Raw genomic sequence first — 23595 nt, forward strand, 5'->3', positions numbered from 1 at the left:
GGAAAACATAAATATACCCTTCTCCCCACCCGGTACACTTGGCTTTGAGTTTTTGTTCAGGAGTTGCAGGGATTGAAGGCAGTCAATAGATTGATGTTTATAAGTATCTGGATGTCCTCATGTACTGTACTGGAAAAGCACAAGTAATTGTAGGAAACTACAGAGCACAGCCCTGACCCTCTATTGATCAGGACATTGCGGAGCTGGGCAATTGTAAAACTCACAGCAACAATGAAGATACTTACTCTCCCCTTAGCAATCCTCCTTGGGATTTCATGACAAGGGGCCCCACGCTCGGCTCTAGGTGCCAACACCTCTTGACGTGGTCAACCTCCTCAGCTAAACCTAGTCTTAACACCCAGGAGCTCTAGCTTCGACACGTTTCTCTGGCCAGGGCCTCTCTAGCCCGGCCTCGTCTCTATGGTTTCCTGTGTGAGGCGCTCTAGCCTGCGCAGATCGAGACGTCGCGGCGGCCTTGCTAGGCTACCGGAGACTCCGGAAAGCGCTTCGCTGGTCGCGCGGTCGGCCATGGAGACCCTGCGCAAAGCGCTGATCGCGGGCGCAGTGCTGGGCGCGGGGGCTGGCGTGGGCACCGCGCTCTTTGTCCTCGTGGCCCCGGGAGAACAGCAGAAGCAGACGATGCTGAAGGTGTGAGCAGTTGGGAGGCCGAGGTGGGGCGAACGGGCGGAGAACCGCAGGCTGGTAGCCCGGACTACGAACCTCCCTTCCTGCCCGCAGGAGATGCCGGAGCAGGACCCGCAGCGCAGGGACGAGGCGGCCAGAACCAAAGAGCTACTTCTGGCCTCTCTGCAGGAGGCAGCGGCCACGCAAGAGAACGTCGCCTGGAGAAAGAACTGGATGAGTGGCGGCGGCGGGAAGTCAGCCTGAGGTCAAACCTGCCCCCGTGCGCGCCGGGACCTCCGCTGCAGCGCAGGAACCCGAGCCGGCCTTACTCCTCTGTGGGCCGGCGGGGAGTCCAGACACGCGCAGACCTCTTCGGGACCTGGGGAGCTGCCGCCGGGTGAGCACGTTCCCCCCCAAACCCTGCATTGACTGCGTTTTAACGTCCACGTCTTGTGCCAGGTCATCGGATGTGGCTAACTGAAGGAACCAATAAATCATGTTCCTCCATCCAGAGAGTGAACGCTGCGGCTGGACGCCCATAAGAGCCTAGAGTGTTATGGGGGTCAGTGCTGCGGGCGGGCTTGAGTGCAGCTCCTGCCTGCCCCGCCCCTCATGTGACGCTGAAGCCCTATAGGCAGAGCGACCACGTTTTCAAAACACACGTCAGGTCACGTGGTTTGCGTGAGTGTACTTTCGGGGATAACCGACTGACGTTCTTGAAATCGTTAACTATCGTGGAAACTCTTGTGCAGTAAATACCCATAGAGGACACTCTGGGTGCCTGTCCTTCGAATGAGGTTGGAGAGGGGCTTCTAGCAATTAACATGTGCCATAATGCCTTCTGTGACCTTAATTTAACCTTCGGAGGCCACCGTGGCAGGAGCGGTAAAAGGAGTGTGCTTTGAGTCAGATCTTGTTTCAACTCCTGCATGTTAAAAAACCTCTGAGCCTTAGTCCTGTTCCAAAGAAGGTGATAATTGGGAATTTCCTGGTGGTCCAGTGGCTAAGACTCCGTGCTCCCAATGCAGGGGGCCCTGGTTCGATCCCTGGTCAGGGAACTAGATCCCAGGTGCTGCAACAAGAGTTCGCATGCCGCAACTAAGAGATCCCTCATGCTGCAATGAAGATCCCACTAAGACCTGGTGCAGATAAATACATAAATAAATAAATAAATGGTGACGATTATCTTGAGAGTTGTAAAAAGGTGAACTTAGGAATGTAAAGTGCAGTGCCAGGCACAGGGCAGCCTCTCACTAAATGCACTGGGGTTTTCCTCCCACAAGGTTTTCACTGTAGTGGTTTTCAATTTCTGAATCCGTCGTAGGATCTATTGGCGATGCCACTGATGGGATGAGGTAAAGCTATCAGTGGGGCGGACGCCCTACAGCGAAGTCAACCAATTCACTCCCCTTCTGTCTATTTTATGTCCTGTGGTTCCAAACAAGATTGCAATTGATGGGGGACGGGGCGGGGTGGGGGGCTGCTTGTATTAAGTAAAGCCGGAACACACTAAATAAAGCTTGGTAACACTGAGGTGTAAACCCAGATAAGAGCATTGGTGCAGTTTTCAGCTACTAGATGGTGAAGTCGTAAGCTGAGCACATTTGTCATGTGTCATGTCTGGGATGAGAGGAGGGGGGTCAGCAGCTGTTTGAGGGCGCACTGGGACGAGGGGAGCAGCCGCAGCACGAGGGGAGCTTGGCAGTTCAGCGCCTGAGCCCTGGAGTCGGGCTCCCCAGAGATGTGTCCAGGTTCTGCTACTTGCTAGCTGGGTCAGTTTGGACAAGTCATGTGCTGTGGTGTCCCAATCTCTAAAATGGGATCATTGTACCTACAGCTAGATGATACTGCCTTCATATCTCAGTTAATACATACAAAGCACTTAAAACTGTGTGGTATATATTAAGTACTCAATACTTTTTAGTGCAGAAGAGATGCAGTTGTGAAGGAGCTCCTACGGCTCCTCTCACTGTGAATGGTCACATTTTAAAAACTACCCTTCTAGTAGCTAATACTTAATTGGGGACTTACCAGGTGCCAGGCACAGTGCTAAAGCACCTTACATCAGCATTACGTAAGCCCCCACAACCCCAATTAACAGGCACTATTATCCCCGTTTTACTAAAGAAGAAACTAGGCTTAATTAAAGAAGTCAAGGCACACAGCTACTAAGGATTTCAGGCTTAGGTACTGCCTTACCCACAGGAGCAAAAGATGCTATCCAACGTACACCCCACACTCCAGCACCTCTCCCCTTCAACCTCCCAAGCAACTCATCAGACCCAGAGATTAGAAACACGTCTCCCGTGGAAATTTACAAGGAAGCATAGGGTCTATTCTAAAAGCCTTCCTTTTGTCCCTCCCGGCCATTCACGAAGGAGTCAGTCACATACAGAACTCAGAGGGTCTATTTATTAGGAAGGTGATGTCAGTGCTTTATCAAAGATGAAGAGAGGTCAGAGAAGGATGGTGGGATAAAGGCCTCTCAGCCGGGACATTTCTTGGCCACAATGAGGACAGCAGAAGGCACAAGTCCTGAAGATGGAACGAAACAGGTTTGAACCAAAAGATCTGCTTTTTGCCCACCCCACCCCCGCCCCAAATTCCTGGCCTCACACTATCTCCACAAAGTCCCTTCTTTGCATCCCTTCCTTTCTCAAGCATGTCCCCTATCCCCCTCCTGGTTTCGGGTCCCACGTGTCATACCCAGCTCCTGCAGAGGCCGCTCCATGTCAGCCTCTGAGAAGGCCCGCCGGGGGAAGCCACTAAGCAACTGCACAGGGTCCTGGCCCCCTCCTAGCTCCTCCCCACGGTGGAGCTCCACATAGAGCCTCACAGCTGCCAGCTGTTCCCGTGCCCGGAATGTCTGGGTCAGTGAGCTCCCATCTGGCAGCCTGACCTAGAAGGCAAGACAGAAATACAGAATTGTGAGTGTCAAAACCGAGTGAAGTGCCCAGGTAAGGAAAAGAAAAAGAGCAAAGTTGGCTTCTCCTTCCTCTTAGACTAAACCAGCATAATTACTATTTAAAGCACCTAATGAACAACCACTTAGGCTTGGCTTTACTGAACACTGAAGAGAGAGACTCCTAGCTCCCTCACAACTTAAGGAAAACAAAGACAAGATTACACAAAATATCTGGATAGGTACCACATCATGCAAACAGCTGTATAATAAGCCAAATGAAAATATGATGAACAAGTAAGAAATTAACTGCTGAATAAGAAGAAGAGATAGATTTATAAAAGACTGGGGCAAGTAAAATTTGATATCTTTCCTAAGAGCAGAGGAGGTAGGATTTCAAAAGTCATTTACAAAGACGGGAGAGGTTTGGCAAAGGGAACATAACTGAAAAAAGCTCTGGGCTGGGCTGGGCGCCTTACAAGCCAACAAAGAATCCCAGGAGCAAGTCAGGAGTCAGAATCAGTACCTGTATGCGACACTGGTCATACTCTCGCTTCGTGGGAGGCTCCTTGCTGGGAGAGGAGGGAACAGGGCCTGGCTCTGTTGTTGGTGGGCATGGCTGAGAGCCCACATGACCACCATACTGGAGGACAAAGTTAAACAATCATGCACTAAGCCCAACCTTTCCCTCTGAAGCTAGAAAAGGGGATTTACTAGCCTCCCTACTTCATCACCCTCAGTATCTACCCAATCACCTACCTTCTTGGCTCTCTCTGCTTTGTCCCTTTCGATCTTTTCTCGGACTCTTTGTCTGGAACGCAGACAGAACGAAAGTAGGTCAGACACTGACAAAGCAGATCTTGATTCCTTTCTCATCTCTTAGCCAACACCCCCAGCACCCAGACCTGGCCGCTAACTCTTCAGCCTTTTCCCTCCTCCGCTCCTCAGCAGCTCGGCGCATCTCATCTTCCTGCAGCCGCTGTCGGGCAGCTGACAACTCTTGCCCTTGTCTCCTGCGCTGCCGTTCCCGTTCCAGTGCCTCCCGCTCCTCTCTTTCTTCACGCTCCCGCTGCTTTTGGGCCACCAGCTCCAACATCCTGTATTGCAGAGAGGAAAGAGTTCAAGAGAAGTGGACATAAATTGGGAAGGTGCGTTTATTAACAAGGGATTCAGAAAACAGAATCCGGGAACACAGTCCCAAAACACGTCTGGGGGGAGGTGGAGAATGAGCCTCAGAAACGTGACCTTGTTCCTCATACCTCTTAGTCTGTTCCTGTCTTTCCTCTTCAGTCAAAATGGGTTTGCTTTCTCCCACAGCAGACCCAGGTCCTACAAACAAGCAATCAGTATTATTACCCGTTCATCCTCCTCCTCAGGCCCTCCTGAATAATCACACTGGGTCCCTCCGTCAGGACCTTCAGGGCCACCTTGCTCAGTGGGGGTGGGTTCCCGTCCCAGGATATGTCCAAGGGGGGTCGCGAGTGGCTCGTCCACGTCTGGGTCGTCTTCATGCTCCATCAACCTGTTAGGGAAAGTCGGGAGGGAGGTTAATGTTCAGGCTGCCCCTCCTAGGAGTCCCCAGTCCCCTGCTACCCGGTCTGAGCGCTCACCAGTCCATCGCAGCCTCGATGCCCTGGTTCCCTGTGAGGGCCAGAGCCTTCTCCCTGGGGGCAGAAACACCGTGAATAGCGCCCACGAGCCATGGCGATGGTCAGGCTGGGGCGTAGACCCTGAGGCCAGGCTGGGGTAAAGGCCTGGACAGGTCGGCGACCCCCGCGGACGGGTGTTAGGGGGCTCCCTTACGCGCGTCCCTTGGGGAAGCCCATCTCGAGGAGACTCTCCAGAGCCGTCAGCTCCGCCATGACGCCGCCACCGCCGCTTCCGCGGGGACCTGGAGGGGGCGAGAAGGCCGGAGAGGGTCAGCGCGGGGCGTCCCCCGCCGGCGCGCTATCCCGCCCCCAACGGCCCCAGCCGGACGCTCGCTCACTCACTGGCTTCGGACCGGCCCTGGACACCGACGAGAAGAAAGCCTAGGGGAAGCGGAAGTGCCCGAATCTGTTTGGGTCACGTGGAGGCGGACGTGGACGGGTGCCGCGGAGAGCCAGAAAACACAGGCCTGGCCCGGCTGCCAGGACCTGGCGTTGAGGGGACAGGCGGGGCGTGGGAGTAGCGGCCCGGGAGGCAGCCCACATTCCCCCGCCCAAGCCCGGGCGCCCGGCGGCGGTGTAGAAGAAGGGCGATGCCGACCTGACACCCTTGGGCGAATCAAGACAGCTCTCGATATGGCCCCTTAGCGCGACCGGTTGGAAAATTATTTAGCAGTGTTTATCAGGAGCCATAGAAATGTGCGCACCCTTTGACCTGCTCATCCTCTGCGGCAATTGAGCTATCCTCCGCGCGACTGCCAAAGGGATCTTTGCAAAACACGATAACTGATCCTGTCATCACCTCCCTGATTAAGACTTCTCCATGACACCTCAGTCACCTAGGACGAAACTTGGCTTCCTGGCTTCCTCCTACCCTTTCTTTTGTTAATGCCCCATTTATAAAGTGAGGATAACAATAGCACCAACCTTAGGTGCCTGGCAAGACTATACTGTGTAAATGTTGGCAGTTGGTGCGGAGTTCATCTCTCACCACTTGAGGGTAACGTGCAGACTGCAAAATTCTCCCTCCTCCCGGTCTTTGAACATACCCGTCCCTCTGTGTCTGGGATGTCCTGCCTCTTCTGTGGGCTTGGTTAACTCCCAGTCGTTTTTTGGACTGGACCCTGGGTTTGCTTTCTGTCTTTTCTTTCCTTTTTTTTTTTTTTTTGGCTGCACCGCATGTGGGATCTTAGGTCCCCAGGGATCAAACCTGCGCCCCCTGCTGTGGAAGCGCGGAATCTTAACCACTGGACCACCAGGGAAGTCCCTGGGTTTGCTTTCTAAGGGAAGCCTGCCTTGACCACCCCCTCTCCACCTCCCAGCCCCGGTATTTACTCCATTAGCACTTGTCCCCCTGGTGTGTAGTCTTGTTGATTACTTAGCTCGCCGCCACTACCTAGGCTGTTAGGTCCCTTAAGTTAAAGCTCACTTTAAAAGTTTTTTAGGAGGCAGAATAATAATAAGTTGCTGATATTGATAATATATGCACTAGAGAATTTTATATGGTTAATTCATATTTAATCATCACAATCCATATGATGTAGATACTATTATTAGTCACTGGAAACAGACACAGAAAGATGAGATAATTTACCGAAGGTCGCAGAGCTAGGATTCAAACCCATGCAGTGGGCGTTCTGGAACCGCTAGGCTGTGCTGCCTCTCTGCGGTGGAATGAAGATCATCAGCTTTGGAGTTGGGCAACTTGGGTCGAGAAATCCTAACTCACTTCCTTACTTGTATTGAATAGCTTCAAACCATTTAGAACCTCAAACTTCTCACCTGTGAAAAGGTGATACCATCTCTTAGAACGATTGTGATAAGAGATTAAGTAAGAATGCATGTAAAGCGCGTCTTTAATATTAAGACAGTAAGGAAGAAAAAGTACAGAAAAAAAAAACAAACAGAACGAAGAAGTGAGATAGTAGGCCCTCATTATTTGTAAATGAATAAATGCTGAGGAAATACAGGAATCAAACTAAAGACACAAAGTATTCACGGCAATGTGGTGTGTATTCTAAATAACAAATGTGTTCTAACTTTATTCTAGAGTTCCAATAATAGAAGAATGATTAAATTGTATAGTACTGCCTCTCTCACCTACTTCAAGGTAAGTACCCTATGGAAATACACAGACATGTGAGGATACACAAACAAACAAGGATGTCCACAGCAAACGCTGAAGACAAATGTTCTAACAAAGAGCCAAGGCTATTGTCAGTTAAGGAGCATCCTCCAATGGAAAGTTATGCCTTTCACATAAGTAAGAAGGCTGTGATTTACCAACATGGAACACTGTCCATAATATATTGAATGAAAAAAGAATATATTTGCATTGCTTAGAGAAAAATTTGCTCTGCTACAGGCAATTACCTCTTGAGGAGAAGGGAAACTTTCATTTTATCCTCTTCGGTACTGAAATTTGTATGTGTTACTTTTATAATTTAAAAAAAGGTTATAAGATCAGTAAAAGTGAGGAATAAACTGTGTAGCAACTTAGACTTTTCTACATCCAGTTAATTTAAAAATAAACTCGAAAGTATGTATACTACTCCGACAAATCGGTGTGTGGACAGGGAATTGAAAAGGATCATGAAAATTGAAAATGTCTTCCTTTTACATCTCCTTTAATGTTGTTACAGTGAATATACAGTAAACACAAATGGGGGAGGGGGAGTCCTTTGTTATTATTGTATTATTATTATTATATTTTTACTAGCAAAACCGCAAGCTTGTCCCAAACAGCAGCTTGGGCAGTCCCTCTCTTCTCCACCCCATGTCAGTCATTTATTCCCACCCGCCTCAGACACAGGTAGATTCTAACTCAGTGCGCATCCTCACTATCTAAACAAAAAGGCAGAAGGAGAAGGAGTGGTCTCTAGCCCCAAACTCCCATCCCGCAGCAGCTTATTCTCAAAACCCCACGGAAGCCACCCATAGTGGCAGGGCCCTTTTGAGGCTGTACGACAGGAGTAGACTAACCGTAGCCAACGGGCCGAAACTGTCCGGGGCCTGACTTGTAAGGCCCAAGAGCTAAGAATGATTTTTACGTTTTTAAATGGTTACATGGTTATGTAAGAACTACATGATATCTTCGATTTTATCCCCTGGAACCACAAAGCCTAAATTATTCTGGTCCATTAAGAAAAAATTTGCCGACCTTCTCTACTACTAAACCTAAGCTCGGAGCAGAGTGGAAAGTCTGGGGCCTGAACCGACTCAGCGGGGGGCCAGCGCCCGGCCTTCCATCCCGCCGTCTGGTCTGTCGGGGCGCCACCTCCCCCGGAGCGGCGCCGGGCTTAGCTTGGCCGGAGAGGCCCCCGGGAGGCCTCAGAGTCCCGCGCCGCTCGGGCGGCCTCGGCGGGGGCAGCCCCAGCGCTCGCGCAGGCAGAAGTGCCAGACCAGGGCGGAGCAGCCGAGCAGGGCCAGCGCCGAGCCCACGCCCACGGCCCCGTGCAGCAGCGTGAGCGGCCTCGGCAGCACGGTCAGCCGGCCGCAGGGCCCGAAGGCGGGGCCGCCCGCGCCGTCGAGGTCCTCGGCCCCGGGCACGCTGCTCTCCCCGGCCGCGTTGGCGGCCACCACACAGACGACGTATGCGCCCCCGGGCTTCAGGCCCTTCAGCTCCGCTCGGCGGACCGTCGAGTTGAGGAGGGGCCCCTTCTGCGGAGCCCCGGCGCCTTCCCAAAGCAGCAGCCAGTACTGGTGGACCGGGGAGAAGGGGGCGCACCAGTGCACCACGGCGCGGCCCGCCTCTGCCTCCATGCGCACTTCCCCGAGGCGTGGCGGGTCGGGCGGCTGCGCGGCGCTGGAGAGGCCGGGGCACAGGCACATCGTCGGGCCGGCCCTCTGCAGCTCCTGGCAGGGCACCTGCAGGTGGCGGCAGCGGTCGTAGTCGCAGGGGACAGCCGGCAAAGGTGTCTCATCTTGCTCCTCTTCTTCCGAGTCTCCCGCCAAGGGCTGCGCTCTGGGAACCAAGGAGAAGGTGACAGCCAGGAGCCACACAAGGCAGGGAGAGCCCGGCATGGAGTCTGGAAGGGAAGGAGGGGGAAGGGTAAAGGCCGGTCAGCCCTCACACCTTGCAGGCCCCCCTCCCTCAACAAAAGCTCTAGAGACAGGGAAACACGACCGGGGACCAAGAGAACAGGAAGGAGGTGGAAATGAGACGATACACCCCTTTGTCATCCAACTTCTGAACAGCCTATGTGCTTGGTTTTGGGCGAAAAAGAATAAAATGTCGTCTGACCCGACAGAGAGAAGTGCGCAACCAGCAATGCGTGAAGCATGAGAAACAGTTAATGAATAAACTGAGTGCTGAGGGGAGAAGAGGAGTAAATGATTTACGCAGCCTGGGGAAGGAAGATGGAATCGTTCCCAGCTGCCACCCAGAGAAACCATCTAAGTAAAATAAGTATCAATCAGTCAGCAACACATGCAGAAACCCAGAAAGGAGATGGAAGTGAGAAAGGAGAAGAGATGGGACACAGAGGCCCTGGAACCCTCCCTCCCCACCTATCAAAGTCCTGGTCCCTGCCTGCCCCCCACCTCCCTGACTCACAAGCAGCACCTTACCAGTGGGTAGGCCTTGATGCAGTGAGTAGCAGGCCGGGGGTCCTAAGAGGTCCCCAGGAGCACAGGCTGCACAGTCAGGTTTTCTCAATGTCTTCAATTTCAATTCTGTTTTGGCTCAAAGCTTTTATACCCTCAACTGTGATGTCACCACCTGGCCCCCCTTCCCCTGTCCCCCTCCCCGGTGAGTGCCAAGAAGAGGGCTGGTGCCTTCAGAGGGCCTGAGTCACGGGGCCAGGGGTGGGGGAAGCGACATGCAGCGGTTTCAGCTGGAGGCCAGGATGCCTGGGTTCTGAAAGAGCAGTGGAATGTGGAAGGCAGCCAGGAGCTGAGAATCCAAAGGCTGAAGTCACGTGAGGGGGTGAGGAGGGGAACACAAAGGACGGGGCCACCTGGCTGGTATCAGAGAGAAAAATAGCTGTGGACAGCATGGGGCCTGGGCTACAAAATGCTGTTTCAGTAAAAAATCATACCACATCCACGGCAGTCATTTCCTGTCTTCCGCCTCCCAATGGACTGAGAAAGGGAGGGGTGCGGAGGCCAGAATGATGTATCCCGGCTTTCCAGACCCGCCCTATGCTATCCCCCTCCCCAGAGGGAGATGAGAGTCACATGGATGGAGTGGGCAGGTTTTCGCTCCTTGGACGTCCTAGGCTGTGAATGGAAACAGCTGTGCCTAAAACAGTCCAGGGTCTGGAGGTCTTCCCCATCGGTAACCCCTGACAAGACAACCTCCTCCAATCGGGGTGGGGGATGCCTGGGGAACATCAGGTTTTCAAATGGCCCTGAACCCACTTCAGAGTCAGGGAGGCAGCTGGCACGAAAATAGTTTATTGGGGGAGCCCCGGAAAGGGAAAGGGATCAGGGGGGAGAGGGCTGGAGTGTGGGGACTCTGCCCTATTCTCTTCAGGAACTAGAGCAAATGGGGCGCTGGCGGACAGTGCCTGCCGAGGGTTCGGAGCTGCCCACGGTCTCCGGGGCAAGGGCAGGGGCAGAAACAGGCAGGTTGGCCTCCGTTAGCAGAGCTGCATCTTCCCAGGAGCCTGAACCTGGGCCAGGGGAAGGAGAAACAAAATCCCAGATGGGAAATTCCAGACCAGGGGCTCCTGCCCCCACCCAACGTGGCCTTCTCCCTACCCACAGGCCAACCCCAGTCCACCCAGGCCCCGCTGCAGAGTGCCCCTCACCGTCACTGGCCTCGGGCTCTAGCTCCTCCTCGCCACTCAGGGGCTGTGGATCTGGTTTCTCCTCCTCAGACAGCTGGCCTTCTGCAGCCCCAGGGGGAAGGCAGAGGTCAGTCTGGAGGAGGCTGAAGGGGAGGGCTGAGAGGAGTCAGGAAGGAGGTCGGGCTGCTGCACCTTACCTGGCTCCGAGGGATCTGCACGCCTCTCACTGTCCTCTGTAATGGGTGACAGCTGAGTGGACTCCTCCTGGCCTTGGGGCCCTGTGCCTCCAAAGGGGGTAGAGGACAGGGCAGGGCTAGGGCAGCTGTGCCTGGATGGCAGTGCCGACTTCACCCCATTCAGCCCTTCCCTTGACCTTCAGCTTGGTACGTGAGCACCTAAAGCCTCACACTGGACGGCGCAGGAGCCTCCTCACCCAGCCCCCAGCCATCACCTTTACCTGGCTGATGGGCAGAGATCCTCCGCTGGACTTCCTTGCGGGAACTGTCTCTGTTTCGGATGTTTACCTGTAGGGGGGGAACCTCCTGAGCAGCAAGGGCTGCCTTCCCTCACCGGTGATCAGGGCCCTTCAGCCCCAGCCCCCAACATGCTCCTGCCCACTCCCCAAAGAAGGATCATGAGGGGGAGAGGAAAGGGGTCCTTTGCGACCTGCAGAGAGAGGCGGTGTCGGGGCCAGATGCCCCGCCACACCCACTGCATGTAGCTGAAGAGCACGATGACGCTGAGGAAGGTGAAGTTGCTGGCGACACCAACGAAGGCGCAGGTCATCGGGAAGTTGTACAGCAGGTACCTGAAGCAGGAAGCGGAGACAGGAGGGGAGTAGCAGCTACCAGGGGGTACCAGCCTTCTCATTTCCCAGAAATAACTTCTAGGGCGATTCACCAGTTTGGCTAGAGCTGGGCCCCATCCCCTGCCTCCCACCCACCGAGCCGATGTGTTCAAGAGAGCAGTTCTCAACACCGACTGCACATGGCCTTTCCCTGGGGTGCTTTCAAAAAGTCTGACGGCCTGGTACGACCCTAACAAATCCTGGTCTTGGCGTGGGGCCCAGGCATCAGTATTTTTTTAAAGTTCCCCAGGGACCTGATATGCCGATGTGCAGTCAGGGTGGAGAATCTGTGGCCTAAGTAAAACCCGTAAAAGCCGTCGCCTCTGCTTAGGACCCTCTTCACTTAAGGACAGCCCCACGAGAGCTGCCCAGGCCACGTCGGCGCTTCCTCACCTGAGCCCGGTGAAGCGGGCGTGGATGCGGAGGTAGGCTCCGTACAGCTGGACGCGCTTGCTGTGGATCTCGATAACGGCCCCGCTGGTCGGCACATGCTGCAGGCGGGCGGGCAGCGGTGGCAGCGCGTCAGGCCAGGATCCTGCCGCTGTCGCTCCTGCCAGGCCAATCGGAGGCCCGCTTCCAGCCTCTGCTGCCGTCCCTCCTGACCGAGCCCAGAAGCTCCTCAGGGAAAATTCTGGGCTTGTGGGGAGGGCTGTCTCCTAGTCCTCCTTCCCCCCTTACCGAGTTCTCCCTGTATTCTGGGTACAGCTCCACCTCCAGGACCTGCTTCTGCTCTGCAAAGCCAAACAGCAGGAGGCTAGAGAAGACCAGGGTGTCAAGCATCTGGAGCAGGTTTGAGCGGTAATGCAGCATCACCTGCCAGGGCCAGGAGGGAGAGGCTGGGGACGGGTGCCCGCCCCTCCACCACCCCTGAGCAGGCTAGGAAGGCTGCTTCTTCCCCGGTCCCTGCTCCCTCACTTTCACTTCCTACCACGCCCCCAAAACCCAAGTCTTGACCCAACCGTTGCAAACACTTGAATGACATCCCTGCCCTGCCCTACCCGGCCACGTGTCTCTATTCCAATACAACAAAGCCCCCTTTTCTAAGAAACCCTCCTAGGTGAAGCCCCACACTGTCTCTGATCTACCTTCCCCCCAAATGGTTCTATAATCCAGAACAGACTGGATATGTTCCAGTGTACCATCTGAAGCTTTTTCCCCCATGTGGACATTCGGGGATTTGCTTCCTGATACGGTTCTGTTGATAATTAAGAACAGAATCTAACATTTACTGAACACCCACTATTTCCTCATTGAATCCAAAGTAGTTTTGTTATGAGGGAGTTACTGCTATATTCACTTATAGCACTTGATGACTAAGGGGTTAAGTAAATTGCCCCTCAGCTAGCATGTTTCTGAGTGAGGATTCGAGGCCAGGCTTGCCTGGCTCCAAAGAAGCCCCTTTTCAGGGTGGCTCCGCTCTTCAGACTTTGCCCCAAAGCTGGACATGCGCATCAGATGTTACGGGGTGTTTGTCTGGTGTGGTAAACTGACACCTCTTGCCTATCCTCATGTGTCTGTGACTTCAGAGCTGGGATGTTTTCTCCTGAAGCCCTACCCAGATACTCTGACATCTGTCATCATTCTCCACACCCTCCTAGACAGGCTAGGAATGAACACTCACGGAGCGTGAAGAGGTGGAGATGATTCGGCCGCCTCTGGTGTAGCATGAAATGGTGACCAAGAACATGCCCAAATCTTGATTCACAGGAGACTCTGGCAGCTCAAGCTCTAAGGTAACGCGGTACGGCTGTCCATACATCAGCACCTGCCCAAGGTAGCCCCGTCTCTTTAAAAAAAATTTTTCTTAATTGCGCTGCCCCTGTACCACCTTCCCCCTTCCCCTCCAAACACTCTGCCACAACCCTCCCCTCTCATAACAGGCCTCTCAATCTCTCTGATCCCAAGAAAGTGCTGCCCCCTTCTGGTGGCTGGATCCCTCCCACTTCTGAGATCTTCAGTATCCTGTCTGCTCTACTGAATCACTCTTTTCGAGAAAGGCTGTGTCACATTTCTTTTCCAAAAGTGAACCGTCATGTTGCCAACTGGGCCATCTGTGACTCAGGTCTCTCTGTCCCCGTGAGGCCATCTCCCCGGACCCAGCCTACCTTCACTTACATTATTAATTAACCGAGTGCCAGAAGTGCTCACCATCTCCCTAGCCAGCTGTCGCACAGTCACTGTCACTCAACACCATCTTATGTCATTCTGGGTCCTTTATCTTGGTTCTGTTGGTAGAACCCTGAGACTCACAGCAGGAAGGCTTCTTCACTGGGATTAACCTCAAAAGGTTAAAGATGTGCCACCAAACACACCCTAGTTTTTCCTGACTGTTCCTATATTCCTCTAATCCTGTATTCAGCTATGCTTGTCCTATGCATGACCCCCTCAGGGTGATACATAAGGATCACAGGGGTGATGGTAAAGTTTCTGGTTTTAACCAAAGAGGGAGTGGATTAAAAAAAAAAAAAAAAAGTTGAAAAAAACTTTGCCCTAACCCTAATAGTGTACTTGCTCCGAAATCTAGATATGGCTATGAGGGTACTTTGAGCATTTTATCCATAGGGTAATAGGTGAAAAACCACTGATCAAAGTCTTTCTTTATACAGATTCTTATTTTCGGTCTGAATTACGTCTTGACAAAAATGGATTCCATGAGATTCCTACCCCCCTGTAGAGGCCAGATGAATCTAAGCCACTTGCTTCACTGAATTCTTTGAAACATTAAAATCGGTAGTTCTCTGGATGGGCAGGAGGGAAATGGGGAGTGACTGCTAGGTAGTGGGTATGGGTTTCTTTCTGGGGTGATGAAAATGTTCTAAAATTGATTATGGTGATGGTTGCTCAACTCTGAATATACTAAAAACGACTGAACTGTACATTTTGAATGGTGACTTGTACACTATGTGAATTATACCTCAATAAAGATTTTTATATATTTTTTTTTCTTTTTAAACCAGTAATTATGTCATCTCCTCCAAGGGCATCCACAAAATCTAATACCAGAATCTTGTGAATGAGTCCTGCCTTTGTTCGCATTTGTCTGCCTGGTGGGCAGGTTCTCCCTCTCCTCCGTTCCCACACAGTATTCACTCTTCCTTAAAAGGCCCACTTTGAGCCTCACCATCTCCATAGTCTCACACCTGTCTAATTCTTCACAAATTCTTCTGAAATGCAGAATCTGCGTCTTTGCTACTTAATGCAATGTATAGATTTCTGTCAATCCTGTGAGCTCCTTGAAAGCAGGACCACATCTTCTATTTCTAAACAAGGTGTTACACACAGAGTAGACCCATTATTTCATGCATTCATTCAAAAATGTTCACTAGAAATGAATGAAATGATCAATCTGCTTTAATTATCAGGGACTTGGGCCTCACCCTTCATCCTTCCATCCCTTCCTCATCCAGCAGCCTGGTACCCGACTGTTTTAGGCTCGTTGCGTCCCCAACCATTATGATATACGATGGGCAGCCACACAAATGCATGCAGCATCCCAGGTGCAAATGTACTGTGGCTTTGTTTCTATTCCCCTCTCAATATATTCCATTTATTATTATTATTATTAAGCCACAAAAACACATTGAACAAATGTTTTCACAGAACATTCTATGATCATCTCCAAGTTACTTTCCTGAGTAGCAGAACTAAAATGATAATCCTCTGTCTTGCAATGCCCAACATTCCACTTCACCACTGTTTTTTTTTTTTTTTTTGGTCACACCAAAAAGAGCTTGCAGGATCTTAGTTCTCCCCCCAGGGATTGAACCTGGACCCTCAGCAGTGAAAGTGTGGAGTCCTAACAACTGGACCGCCAGGGAATTCCCTTCCCCACTTCACCACTTTGAAATCTCCATTTGGGATCCACTCATCCCACCTGGTAAGCTTTCTGGATAGTGTTACCCTGGCAGTAAACTGGAAGATGTCACAGGATACAGAATACACAGTCTCCCAGGTTATTTGTATTGTCAACCCCAGGGGGCCCCAGACTCTACAGTTTACACTCCTCCCTTCAGAGTGACCATTTATTTCTATCCTGTGTTTTTTATCTTTAGGTCAGTATTCTCCCAAGTACAATTTTTGAAAAACCATTTTCAAATGATATTTAAACTCTTAGTAAGTCTGATTTCTGATGACTTCTCATTACACTGCTGACAACTCAAAAAACTCTGGTGATCAGAAATGCTCTTGATCCTCCAAGATCCTTCTGAAGTGTTCTGGGATCCTACCCTTTTTCAGAGCCTCCAGCAGCTTGCCTAACAGAGAAGGATGCATTCCCATTCTGCATTTCCCAGGGTTTCCAGGTTTGTTGAAGGCATACTGGCATTCGGCCAGTCCTCTGGCACAGTACCCTTTGTAATGGCAGGTTACACATATCTGTTTCATAATTTAACATACTTTCAAAACTCTTGGGTGGATTCCATCCTAGTTCTGTAAGATAGCTGATCTGTTAATTTAGGTTCATTTACATCTAAAATGCACCTTATCTAGTAGATATGGCCTGGCTGAAACAATTTAAGAAGGAGGAAAGAATAATCCACACAATTCATTTGGACTTTAATTTTTCTTTAACCTCCCTTTCCTTGAAAGCCTTCCTTTTAGTCTCTATTACTCGGTCCCTGACGTCCAGGTCTTTCTCAAGCCTTCCTGTTTCAAGTCATCAAAGCTCTCATGAAACCTCTCTTCAGCTCCCGTACTCACCCGATCACGTCCACCCTTAGCCAGTGAGACATTGGCAACAGGGAAGGAGCAGAGTAAGGAGGCGGAGGAATCGCAGTCGGTCCTAAATGAGAACGGGGATGATACTCTGCTAAGTTACAGAGTCTGCCTTACTTGTTCACACACCTCCTTGGCCCCTAGGGCTCCCTTTCTTATCCCCCATCCCTTCTCCCAGAATGGGCACGCTTCTCTGTTATAGAGAGAGATGGAGAAGAAATGCAGCCAGGAGATTCAAGACAACAGAATGAGTCTTTAATTCTCTTCCTGCTACTTACATTTATTTCCTTTCATTAGGGCAGACATTCTTAAATGGGAACCTATGGACACTTAGTTGAACAGTTTCGGACTTAAGTGTTTCTAAAGACTCACTTGGGGAGCTGATAAAAATGCAGATTCCTGGGTCCCACTCCTCCAGATTCTGATTTAGGAATTCTGGTCTGGGGCCTAGTTTGAGAAAACTCCTCCAAAGGGATCCACAGATGATCTTTAAGAGGCTTATGAACCCTTCGAATTGTAGGCAAAATTGCACATGGGCATATATATAGGTTTTTATGGCAGGAAGGGCCATAGCTTTCATAAGATCCATGCCTCTTAAAAGTTTAAGCAGGGCTTCCCTGGTGGCGCAGTGGTTAGGAGTCCGCCTGCCAATGCAGGGGACACGGGTTCGAGCCCTGGTCCGGGAGGATCCCACATGCCGCGGAGCAACTGAGCCCGTGTGCCACAACTGCTGAGCCTGCGCTCTTCAGCCCGTGAGCCACAACTACTGAAGCCCGTGTGCCACAACTACTGAGGCCTGCGTGCCTAGAGCCTGTGCTCCACAACAAGAGAAGCCACTGCAGTGAAAAGCCCTCGCACCGCAAAGAAGAGTGCCCCCCGCTCGCTGCAACTAGAGAAAGCCAGCGCACAGCAACGGAAGACCCAACGCAGCCAATCAATAAATAAATTAAATTAAATAAATAAAATAAAATAAATAAATAAATAAAAGTTTAAGCAGCTCTGCCTTAGAAATTACAGCTCATGACCACGGACTCAGGACAGGGGAAAAAAAAAACAAACTTTGGACCACTGATAACAGTGCCCTTGTCAGCACCTCTTGATTGGTCCCGTAGTCATTGTTAAAAGAAGGGGAGAGAATTTGGCAGGGTCGGTAAAATGGGAAGGAATTGAGGCCCCAGGCAAGAAGTAGGACTCTGGGAGTTTATGTACCCAGACACCCTGTGTTTCCATAAATTCTCTTGCAGCAGACTATCCGGAAGTGGGAAGAAGTAATGTAAAAGGCAAACTACTGCTTTCCTAATACCTCCTCTACTGAAGGCCAGATTAGTTCTGAGATGACCCAAGGGGTTGGGTTGGCTCAGAAGTCTACAGTGGCCCTCATCATGACAATCTAGGAGAGGGATTTTTTTTTTTCTTCTTTTTAACCAGATTCCAGTAACCAGAGACAGGACTAGGACCCTAGAGCCCTACCAGCCCAGACCTGCTCCAACCTTGGGTTATAAAAGAAATCAGTATAAGCACACTGGGCTCAAGTGTCCTCCTCCGTAAATAAGGAGGTTGACCTGAATAAGCTCCAAGGGTCCTTGCAGCAATTCTCTCACAGGATTCCTCTACTTTGATAGAAGACCCCTCTCACCTGTAGTAGAAATGCACGGGGCTGAGGTGGCTGACCGTCGGCATGTAGGAATAGTAGAAGGAGCCATAGAGGAAGACAGACACCCAGAGCAGGAGGAGGATGGTACAGAAGAGCACCCCAAACTGCAGTAGCAGCTTGCGGGCACGGCCTGCCAGGACGTGGCCCATCTCCTGGGCCCACAGTAAGGCAGGTACTGGTGGGTCATTGACCATGATGGGGAGTGCAGGGGGTCTGGCCCCGGGTTCAGGCCTTGAGTTCCTAGGTGCTCTGCCACCTGGACGCCACCCCTGGCCATGGGATGAAGCAGCTGGTGGTTCCTGGAAAAAGACAAAGAAAGGGGAAAGAATGGCTCTTTTCACGGGGGAGGTGGGGACAAAAAGGACAAGCTTACCGGACTGGCTTTGAGGAACCAGAGATAGCAAGACATAGCAAAGTCTTTGTTTCATATGGCCTTTCTCCAATTGATTGCGTTTCTCAGCCAATTATCCCTTCCTTTCCTCCACTGTGCTCTCTCCACCACCTGTGCTAGAGTTCCTCAGCTGAACCCATCCTCGGGTCACCTGATTCTGGGACAGCCACCTTGACAGTCATTCATAGTAATACGTAACATACAGAGGATGAGCACCTTACAATTCTTCCAAGGCGGTTTTACACACACGATGACACGATTCCACACTGCGAGGTGGCTGCACGGAGAGCGCGCGCGACTTGCCTAAGGTCGCACAGCCGGACCCAAAGCCAGCAGCCTCAGCGCAGCCACAATTCCCTCCCGAATTGAGAGCGGTCGCTCTCAGACAGGGCCGCGCCCCACTCCGGGCAGGGCGTCCTGCAGCCAACGGCCGCTCCCCGCCAGCCTCCTCTGGCTCGGCGGTGGGCGCGGCGCCCGGGGCCCCCACCCAACCGCAGCAACATAGAAACCAGCCAGCGGGCCGCCACAGCGGTGCAGACTCACCAGCCGCGCGCTGCCGGGGCAACGGCGAGAAGGTACTTCCGCCTCCCGGGGGAAGTTCCTCCCCCTTCCGCCGGCCCGCCCCCTCTTTGTAGCACTGGGGGCGGGGCTCGTCCGGGGCGGGGCCGGTGCAGGGGGCGGGGCCTTCCGGGCCGCCAAATTCCTACCTCCTGGCGCCCGGCACTGTCCGTTCCTGCGGTCCGTTACCCTCCGGATACCAAAACCAAAGGGGACAGGCGCCTCCCTCCAGGCCCCAAGATATGCTCCAGATATGAGTCAGCAGGATCCCTCAGCCCGCCCCTCGAGGCCGCAATCACGGCCCTCCGCCCACACCTTCACTATCGGCCATTTAACCCCCGAAGATGGGGCGAGGCGGGCATCCAGCTGGCGCTGATTTTCATTGCCCACAGCTCCTTGGATCTGTGGGCTTCCAAGGCAGAGAGCATTCGCCCCGAGAACGCTGCAATCTGCGGGTACCTGTGCATCTTGCGCGTTGCGCCAGCGGGCTGGCTGTCCCCTATTCACAAGAGCGGTAGCATTTCAGGCCCGTGTTTTGTCTCCAGCTTTTACGATGCGTGATCGACCTCCTCCGACCCTAACTAGACTTTCCCTCCCCCACAGCGCATTATCTAGACTAGCTTTTGGCGGGTGGCACTTTCTATTTTGTATATGTCTATTCACCCCAAGTAAGATCCCTCAGAAGGATCAGTGTTGTGTACATCTTTGCGTACATCTCACAGCACCAAGCACAACACTGCAGACGTGGGAGGCAATCTCAAACCAATACACACACACACCCAGGAAGCCCATCCATTTCCAGAAACACCCACCGACTCTCCCCTACCTCGTCTTTGTCCGATTCTTTGATCTGATCTCTGCATGCCTCTTTTCCCCCAGCTGCTCCTTCTTCTCTTCGGTCTGCCATTTCTTTAGACATCTTCCTGATGGACCTCGCCGCCCCTGGATCTTCCACTCGAGTCACTTGTAGCTAGAACGTTAAAGTGGTGATCTAGAAGCTGATACCTGTAGCTCATCACATTTTCCTGGATATGGGGAATGGAGGGTCCCTGGGAGAGAAATGAAGATTCAGGTGTTAAATGCTGTGTCAGAGTAGAGGGAGGAGGGATGGAGGGGGCGACTTGCCCAGCTGATGTCAGATTTTCAAATGAGCAGGGTCTCACGCAGTCAGTACTGACTCCACTGCAGGGGCTGTCACAGGTCCAGACCACCCCATTTGAGGGGGGAATCTACCTGGGACTCAGCTACTTCCAGCTCCTTTGGGGACGTCTCCAGCCCAGACCCTGGATGCCCGCAATGGGGGAGGGGCAGGTAGTGAGACAGTAACAGTGGGGGTGTGCACAGGGGCTGCGGGCAGCAGCCAGGCTCCCCCACTGGCCAGAGAGTTGGTATGTGCCAGGATCTGAGCAGCTCCTTCTAGCATCCTTCATCTTTCAGGTAACAGCCAGTGCTGGAGCTGCAAAAACTGGGACCAGCCCTCCACTGGCCTCTGACCTGACCCTCCCCAGTGGCCTTGTATTAGCTGCTTCTGCTGCTGCGTCAGATATTCTCAGCTGCAACTCCCTGCAAGGTGGGGCACCCATCTCAGGCAGCAGGTTTTGGTGCACCCCACGATCCTTCTCCCCAGGACTGTCGCTGCCCGTGGCCTCAGGTGAGTAGCGAGCATTCTGCTTTTCTCCCTTTGGGGCTCAAGGGGGCAGGTGGGGGTTCTGTACTCTCCTCATTAGGGCGGGGCTCTTTCTAGTTGTGGTTTTCAGAGCTGGGAACACACATAACTTGAGGGCTCTGAAGCCTTAAATCATTTGTATGTTTAATGATCTGTGGCCCAGGCCATGTAGGAGTTTGGGGAGCATCTCATCCCACTTCTCCATTTCCTTAGCTGAGGAAGACAGGAATGGGAAAGACCACGGAGGTTGGGGATAAAAGGGGAGTAAAATATTGGGGCATATGACCCGGCCTTGTAAAGGTTGATGAGGAGTAAGCACAGAGGGGGGCCTTCAGCTGAGATTGTGCAGGGCCCCCCTATCATGCTCTGAGCTCTCTCTTTTCTCCAGGATGAAAGGGGAGACCCCTGTGAACAGCACTATGAGTATTGGGCAAGCCCGCAAGATGGTGGAACAGCTTAAGATTGAAGCCAGCTTGTGCCGGATAAAGGTGGGTGGGGCCCTGGATCCCATTAGTTGGCAGCCTGTACCGTAGGTTCCCAAACCTCAGGGTAAGAGATGCTTTCTTTCATTGACTCCCTGAGATCACAGGAGGAGTCTTGGGATCTGTAAGGAGAGCTGGCCCCAGGTCTCTGTGGGTGATGAGGGAAGAGAAGACTGTCTTAAGGAGCCCTAGAGATGGCAAAAGATTATCCATTTGGGGAGGGAGGCAGGCTGCAGCCCATTTAGGGTTTCTGGCTAACAGTTCTCCTCCCGGCTGTGCCCCAGGTGTCCAAGGCAGCAGCAGACCTGATGACTTACTGTGATGCCCACGCCTGTGAGGATCCCCTCATCACCCCTGTGCCCACTTCAGAGAACCCTTTCCGGGAGAAGAAATTCTTCTGTGCCCTCCTCTGAGCTGCCCTGTCCCTCCTCACAACTCTTCACCTTTCCCTCTCCCGGGCCCTTCCTCATTTTTGTCAGGAACTGTGGTGAGCCCCCTAGGGTCCCTGCTTCCCATCCCTAGCCCTTTCCCAACCCTGTGAGGTTATCTGAAGCACAAGGCCCTCCCTCGCCTATCTGCCGACCCCATTTCCTCACCCACTGAGGCGGACCCAAAGCACCCCGTGACTCGGGACACCCTTAGCTCCACCCACAGAAGGGCTGTCAGACTCTGCCAGCGTCCTGCCCGCTTCCCTCTGTGACCCGCTCAGACAATGGAGAGAGGGATGGGCTGGGTGCTTGCTCTCAGTCTCACCTGGAACTATTGGAAGTGTAAAGCCATTTGAAGAATAAAGTCATCCAGAGTCTCAGAGGACAGCTCCTGTGTTACCGTTCTTGGGGGATAGGATCATCAGTCAGTAGATTTGGGAGTGGGTGCGGCAGGTGGAAAAGCTTGCCATAACCAGGGAACAGGGCCAGTCAAAGCGGGTTAGACATTGTCTAGGATCGGAGATCCGCCGGGTTAGGGTGGATGGCGGGCAAGAGAGAACGTCTCAAGTGGAAGAATTAAGTTACAGACAGACACTCAGAGGCTACGGAGAGCATACACACACACACACACACACACACACACACACACACACACGAGAGCAATGAAGACAAGTGAAAATGAAAACAGACCGAACGGGGTGGACTTAGGGAGGGATTCCGAAGGGCAGTCGCAGACAGGAGGTACCCAGTGAGAGGGGAGGAGCGTGGTTCCAGTTCCTGGGAAGGGGCCGTTTTACTTCTAAGATGGCGACGCCCACAGCAGGTCTCCGTCCAAGATGGCCGCCGCCAAGGGGATCCGCACCAATACGGCGGCCGCATGTCACAGCGTTTCACCGTACAGGGCTTCTCAGCTGGGCCCATACTTAAAATGGCGGCCCCAGGCATCCAGAGTTCTCAATATGGTCCCTTCCGTGCTCATCTGTCTCAAAATGGCTGCTCCTTCCCTCGTCAACTCGATACCCACTCCTACCCACCCCGGAGGCCGGAAGCCGACGTCCACCCGATCCAGGTGAAGGCACACTGGCGGCTACTGCCAAGGATCATGGGACAAGGGGGTCCCAGCAAGCACGCCAGCAGTAGGCGCCGGTCGCGTGGATCTTATGAGAGAATCTAGGTCTCTATATCTTGCCTAGTAGAGACTCCTTTGGAGCGGAAACAGAAGTGTGAGGACAATGCCCGGCGCCGTTCGGCTCGAGGCGCTGTTCCTAGGTCGCTTCCTGTTCTCCCTAGGAGTGGGATAAGCCCGAAGTTGTTCAGTTTGGGCTTCCTGTTAGAACTGGGGCTTGCTGTTCTCCCACTTCCCATTGAGGCCCCTTCTGTCACATCCGCCAGGAGCAGTGTCCCCGCCCCTGGTGCGCCTACCACCCCTCGTAGTGGTCCAGCAAGCTGCCCGGCCAGAGGTTTGTCTCACGAGCGCCTCCCGGACTCAAACTTGGCGGAGGTTTATAAAGACCCAGAATACCTTTCTAGAAGCCGTTACCTTCCAAGGGAAGGAAAGACAGATACGGAGGTGGGACCAGGGCCAAGGCAGAGAAAGTAAGTCTCAGGATGTCTGCTCCTCATGGGTTGTCAAGATTCCCCACCCCCTACCCAGTGATACATGCTTCCCGGGGCAAGCCTGGGCCATGCTTTGTCCTGGGATACACTTGCGGGTAGGGTCGGCTGCCAGAGGCTGCCTTGCAGAAGGGGGTGACCTGTTTTAGAGACAGCACATCGCCCCCAGCTTCCCCACACCTTCACACAGGAAGACAGCAGGGGAGGGGAACAGAGAGGAAACCAAAGGAATAAAGGGGGTTCTACCAGGAACTGAACTTAAGTTTCCTATGGACGTCTCCACAGGCTCCAGGAGTACCCAGTGAACTTGAGGCACCTTCAGGAATAGCAGCTTCCCT

At 52.7% G+C, this 23595-nt stretch overlaps 5 protein-coding genes across 18 annotated transcripts; 2 read left to right on the plus strand and 3 right to left on the minus strand.

Moving 5' to 3' along the window:
- The first annotated feature begins 32 nt into the window (after positions 1–32).
- On the plus strand, positions 33–1395 carry LOC118899360 (ubiquinol-cytochrome-c reductase complex assembly factor 3). Its single transcript, XM_036860965.1, has 2 exons — positions 33–648; positions 739–1395. Exons 1-2 carry the CDS (start codon positions 421–423, stop codon positions 886–888), a joined length of 378 nt encoding a protein of 125 aa, XP_036716860.1. The 5' UTR covers positions 33–420; the 3' UTR covers positions 889–1395.
- A 1617-nt stretch (positions 1396–3012) lies between these two features.
- UBXN1 (UBX domain protein 1) lies at positions 3013–5620 on the minus strand. Of its 3 annotated transcripts, none has more exons than XM_036860009.1 (10): positions 5518–5620; positions 5330–5417; positions 5137–5190; positions 4954–5048; positions 4786–4855; positions 4432–4623; positions 4286–4337; positions 4053–4169; positions 3331–3523; positions 3013–3159 (listed from the first exon to the last, which is right to left on the minus strand). In XM_036860009.1, exons 2-10 carry the CDS (start codon positions 5386–5388, stop codon positions 3110–3112), a joined length of 882 nt encoding a protein of 293 aa, XP_036715904.1. In that variant the 5' UTR covers positions 5389–5417; positions 5518–5620; the 3' UTR covers positions 3013–3109. The 3 variants fall into 3 exon arrangements, with proteins under 3 accessions (XP_036715904.1, XP_036715903.1, XP_036715902.1); XM_036860007.1 differs by having other exon boundaries at positions 3015–3159; positions 4942–5048; XM_036860008.1 differs by lacking the exon at positions 5518–5620 and having other exon boundaries at positions 4942–5048; positions 5330–5511.
- A 2166-nt stretch (positions 5621–7786) lies between these two features.
- LRRN4CL (LRRN4 C-terminal like) lies at positions 7787–10418 on the minus strand. Its single transcript, XM_036860010.1, has 2 exons — positions 9742–10418; positions 7787–9200 (listed from the first exon to the last, which is right to left on the minus strand). The coding sequence occupies exon 2, from the start codon at positions 9193–9195 to the stop codon at positions 8503–8505; it is 693 nt and encodes a 230-aa protein (XP_036715905.1). The 5' UTR covers positions 9196–9200; positions 9742–10418; the 3' UTR covers positions 7787–8502.
- Positions 10419–10553: 135 nt separating this feature from the next.
- On the minus strand, positions 10554–22419 carry BSCL2 (BSCL2 lipid droplet biogenesis associated, seipin). 12 transcript variants are annotated; one of them, XM_036859994.1, is made up of 13 exons: positions 22334–22419; positions 21969–22047; positions 19894–20116; positions 18101–18417; positions 16450–16531; positions 13373–13537; positions 12430–12564; positions 12145–12242; positions 11571–11712; positions 11362–11428; positions 11102–11191; positions 10926–11006; positions 10554–10787 (listed from the first exon to the last, which is right to left on the minus strand). In XM_036859994.1, the coding sequence occupies exons 3-13, from the start codon at positions 19984–19986 to the stop codon at positions 10645–10647; spliced, it is 1413 nt and encodes a 470-aa protein (XP_036715889.1). In that variant the 5' UTR covers positions 19987–20116; positions 21969–22047; positions 22334–22419; the 3' UTR covers positions 10554–10644. The 12 variants fall into 12 exon arrangements, with proteins under 12 accessions (XP_036715889.1, XP_036715888.1, XP_036715890.1 ...); XM_036859993.1 differs by lacking the exon at positions 22334–22419 and having other exon boundaries at positions 21969–22309; XM_036859995.1 differs by lacking the exons at positions 21969–22047; positions 22334–22419 and adding an exon at positions 20301–20363.
- Positions 19414–22020, plus strand: GNG3 (G protein subunit gamma 3). The gene is made up of 4 exons (XM_036860011.1): positions 19414–19522; positions 20505–20718; positions 21122–21221; positions 21500–22020. The coding sequence occupies exons 3-4, from the start codon at positions 21123–21125 to the stop codon at positions 21626–21628; spliced, it is 228 nt and encodes a 75-aa protein (XP_036715906.1). The 5' UTR covers positions 19414–19522; positions 20505–20718; position 21122; the 3' UTR covers positions 21629–22020.
- Positions 22420–23595: the final 1176 nt, after the last annotated feature.

Source organism: Balaenoptera musculus, chromosome 8, assembly GCF_009873245.2.
Source record: "Balaenoptera musculus isolate JJ_BM4_2016_0621 chromosome 8, mBalMus1.pri.v3, whole genome shotgun sequence".
NCBI lineage: Eukaryota > Metazoa > Chordata > Mammalia > Artiodactyla > Balaenopteridae > Balaenoptera > Balaenoptera musculus.

Bases quoted from the DNA above. Each gene is read 5' to 3' on its own strand.
- LOC118899360 (XM_036860965.1), top strand. From the start codon at position 421: ATGGTTTCCTGTGTGAGGCGCTCTAGCCTGCGCAGATCGAGACGTCGC. The intron at 649-738 runs GTGTGAGCAGTT...TCCTGCCCGCAG, and splicing joins AGAAGCAGACGATGCTGAAG to GAGATGCCGGAGCAGGACCC.
- UBXN1 (XM_036860008.1), bottom strand. From the start codon at position 5,388: ATGGCGGAGCTGACGGCTCTGGAGAGTCTCCTCGAGATGGGCTTCCCC. The intron at 4,624-4,785 runs GTATGAGGAACA...TCTGCAATACAG, and splicing joins AGACAGGAACAGACTAAGAG to GATGTTGGAGCTGGTGGCCC. The intron at 3,160-3,330 runs GTATGACACGTG...TTCCATCTTCAG, and splicing joins GCGGCCTCTGCAGGAGCTGG to GACTTGTGCCTTCTGCTGTC.
- LRRN4CL (XM_036860010.1), bottom strand. From the start codon at position 9,195: ATGCCGGGCTCTCCCTGCCTTGTGTGGCTCCTGGCTGTCACCTTCTCC.
- BSCL2 (XM_036859994.1), bottom strand. From the start codon at position 19,986: ATGTCTAAAGAAATGGCAGACCGAAGAGAAGAAGGAGCAGCTGGGGGA. The intron at 16,532-18,100 runs GTGAGAGGGGTC...GTTCTCATTTAG, and splicing joins CCCGTGCATTTCTACTACAG to GACCGACTGCGATTCCTCCG. The intron at 11,007-11,101 runs GTAAGGTGCAGC...CTGGGGCTGCAG, and splicing joins TGCAGATCCCTCGGAGCCAG to AAGGCCAGCTGTCTGAGGAG.
- GNG3 (XM_036860011.1), top strand. From the start codon at position 21,123: ATGAAAGGGGAGACCCCTGTGAACAGCACTATGAGTATTGGGCAAGCC. The intron at 21,222-21,499 runs GTGGGTGGGGCC...GCTGTGCCCCAG, and splicing joins CCAGCTTGTGCCGGATAAAG to GTGTCCAAGGCAGCAGCAGA.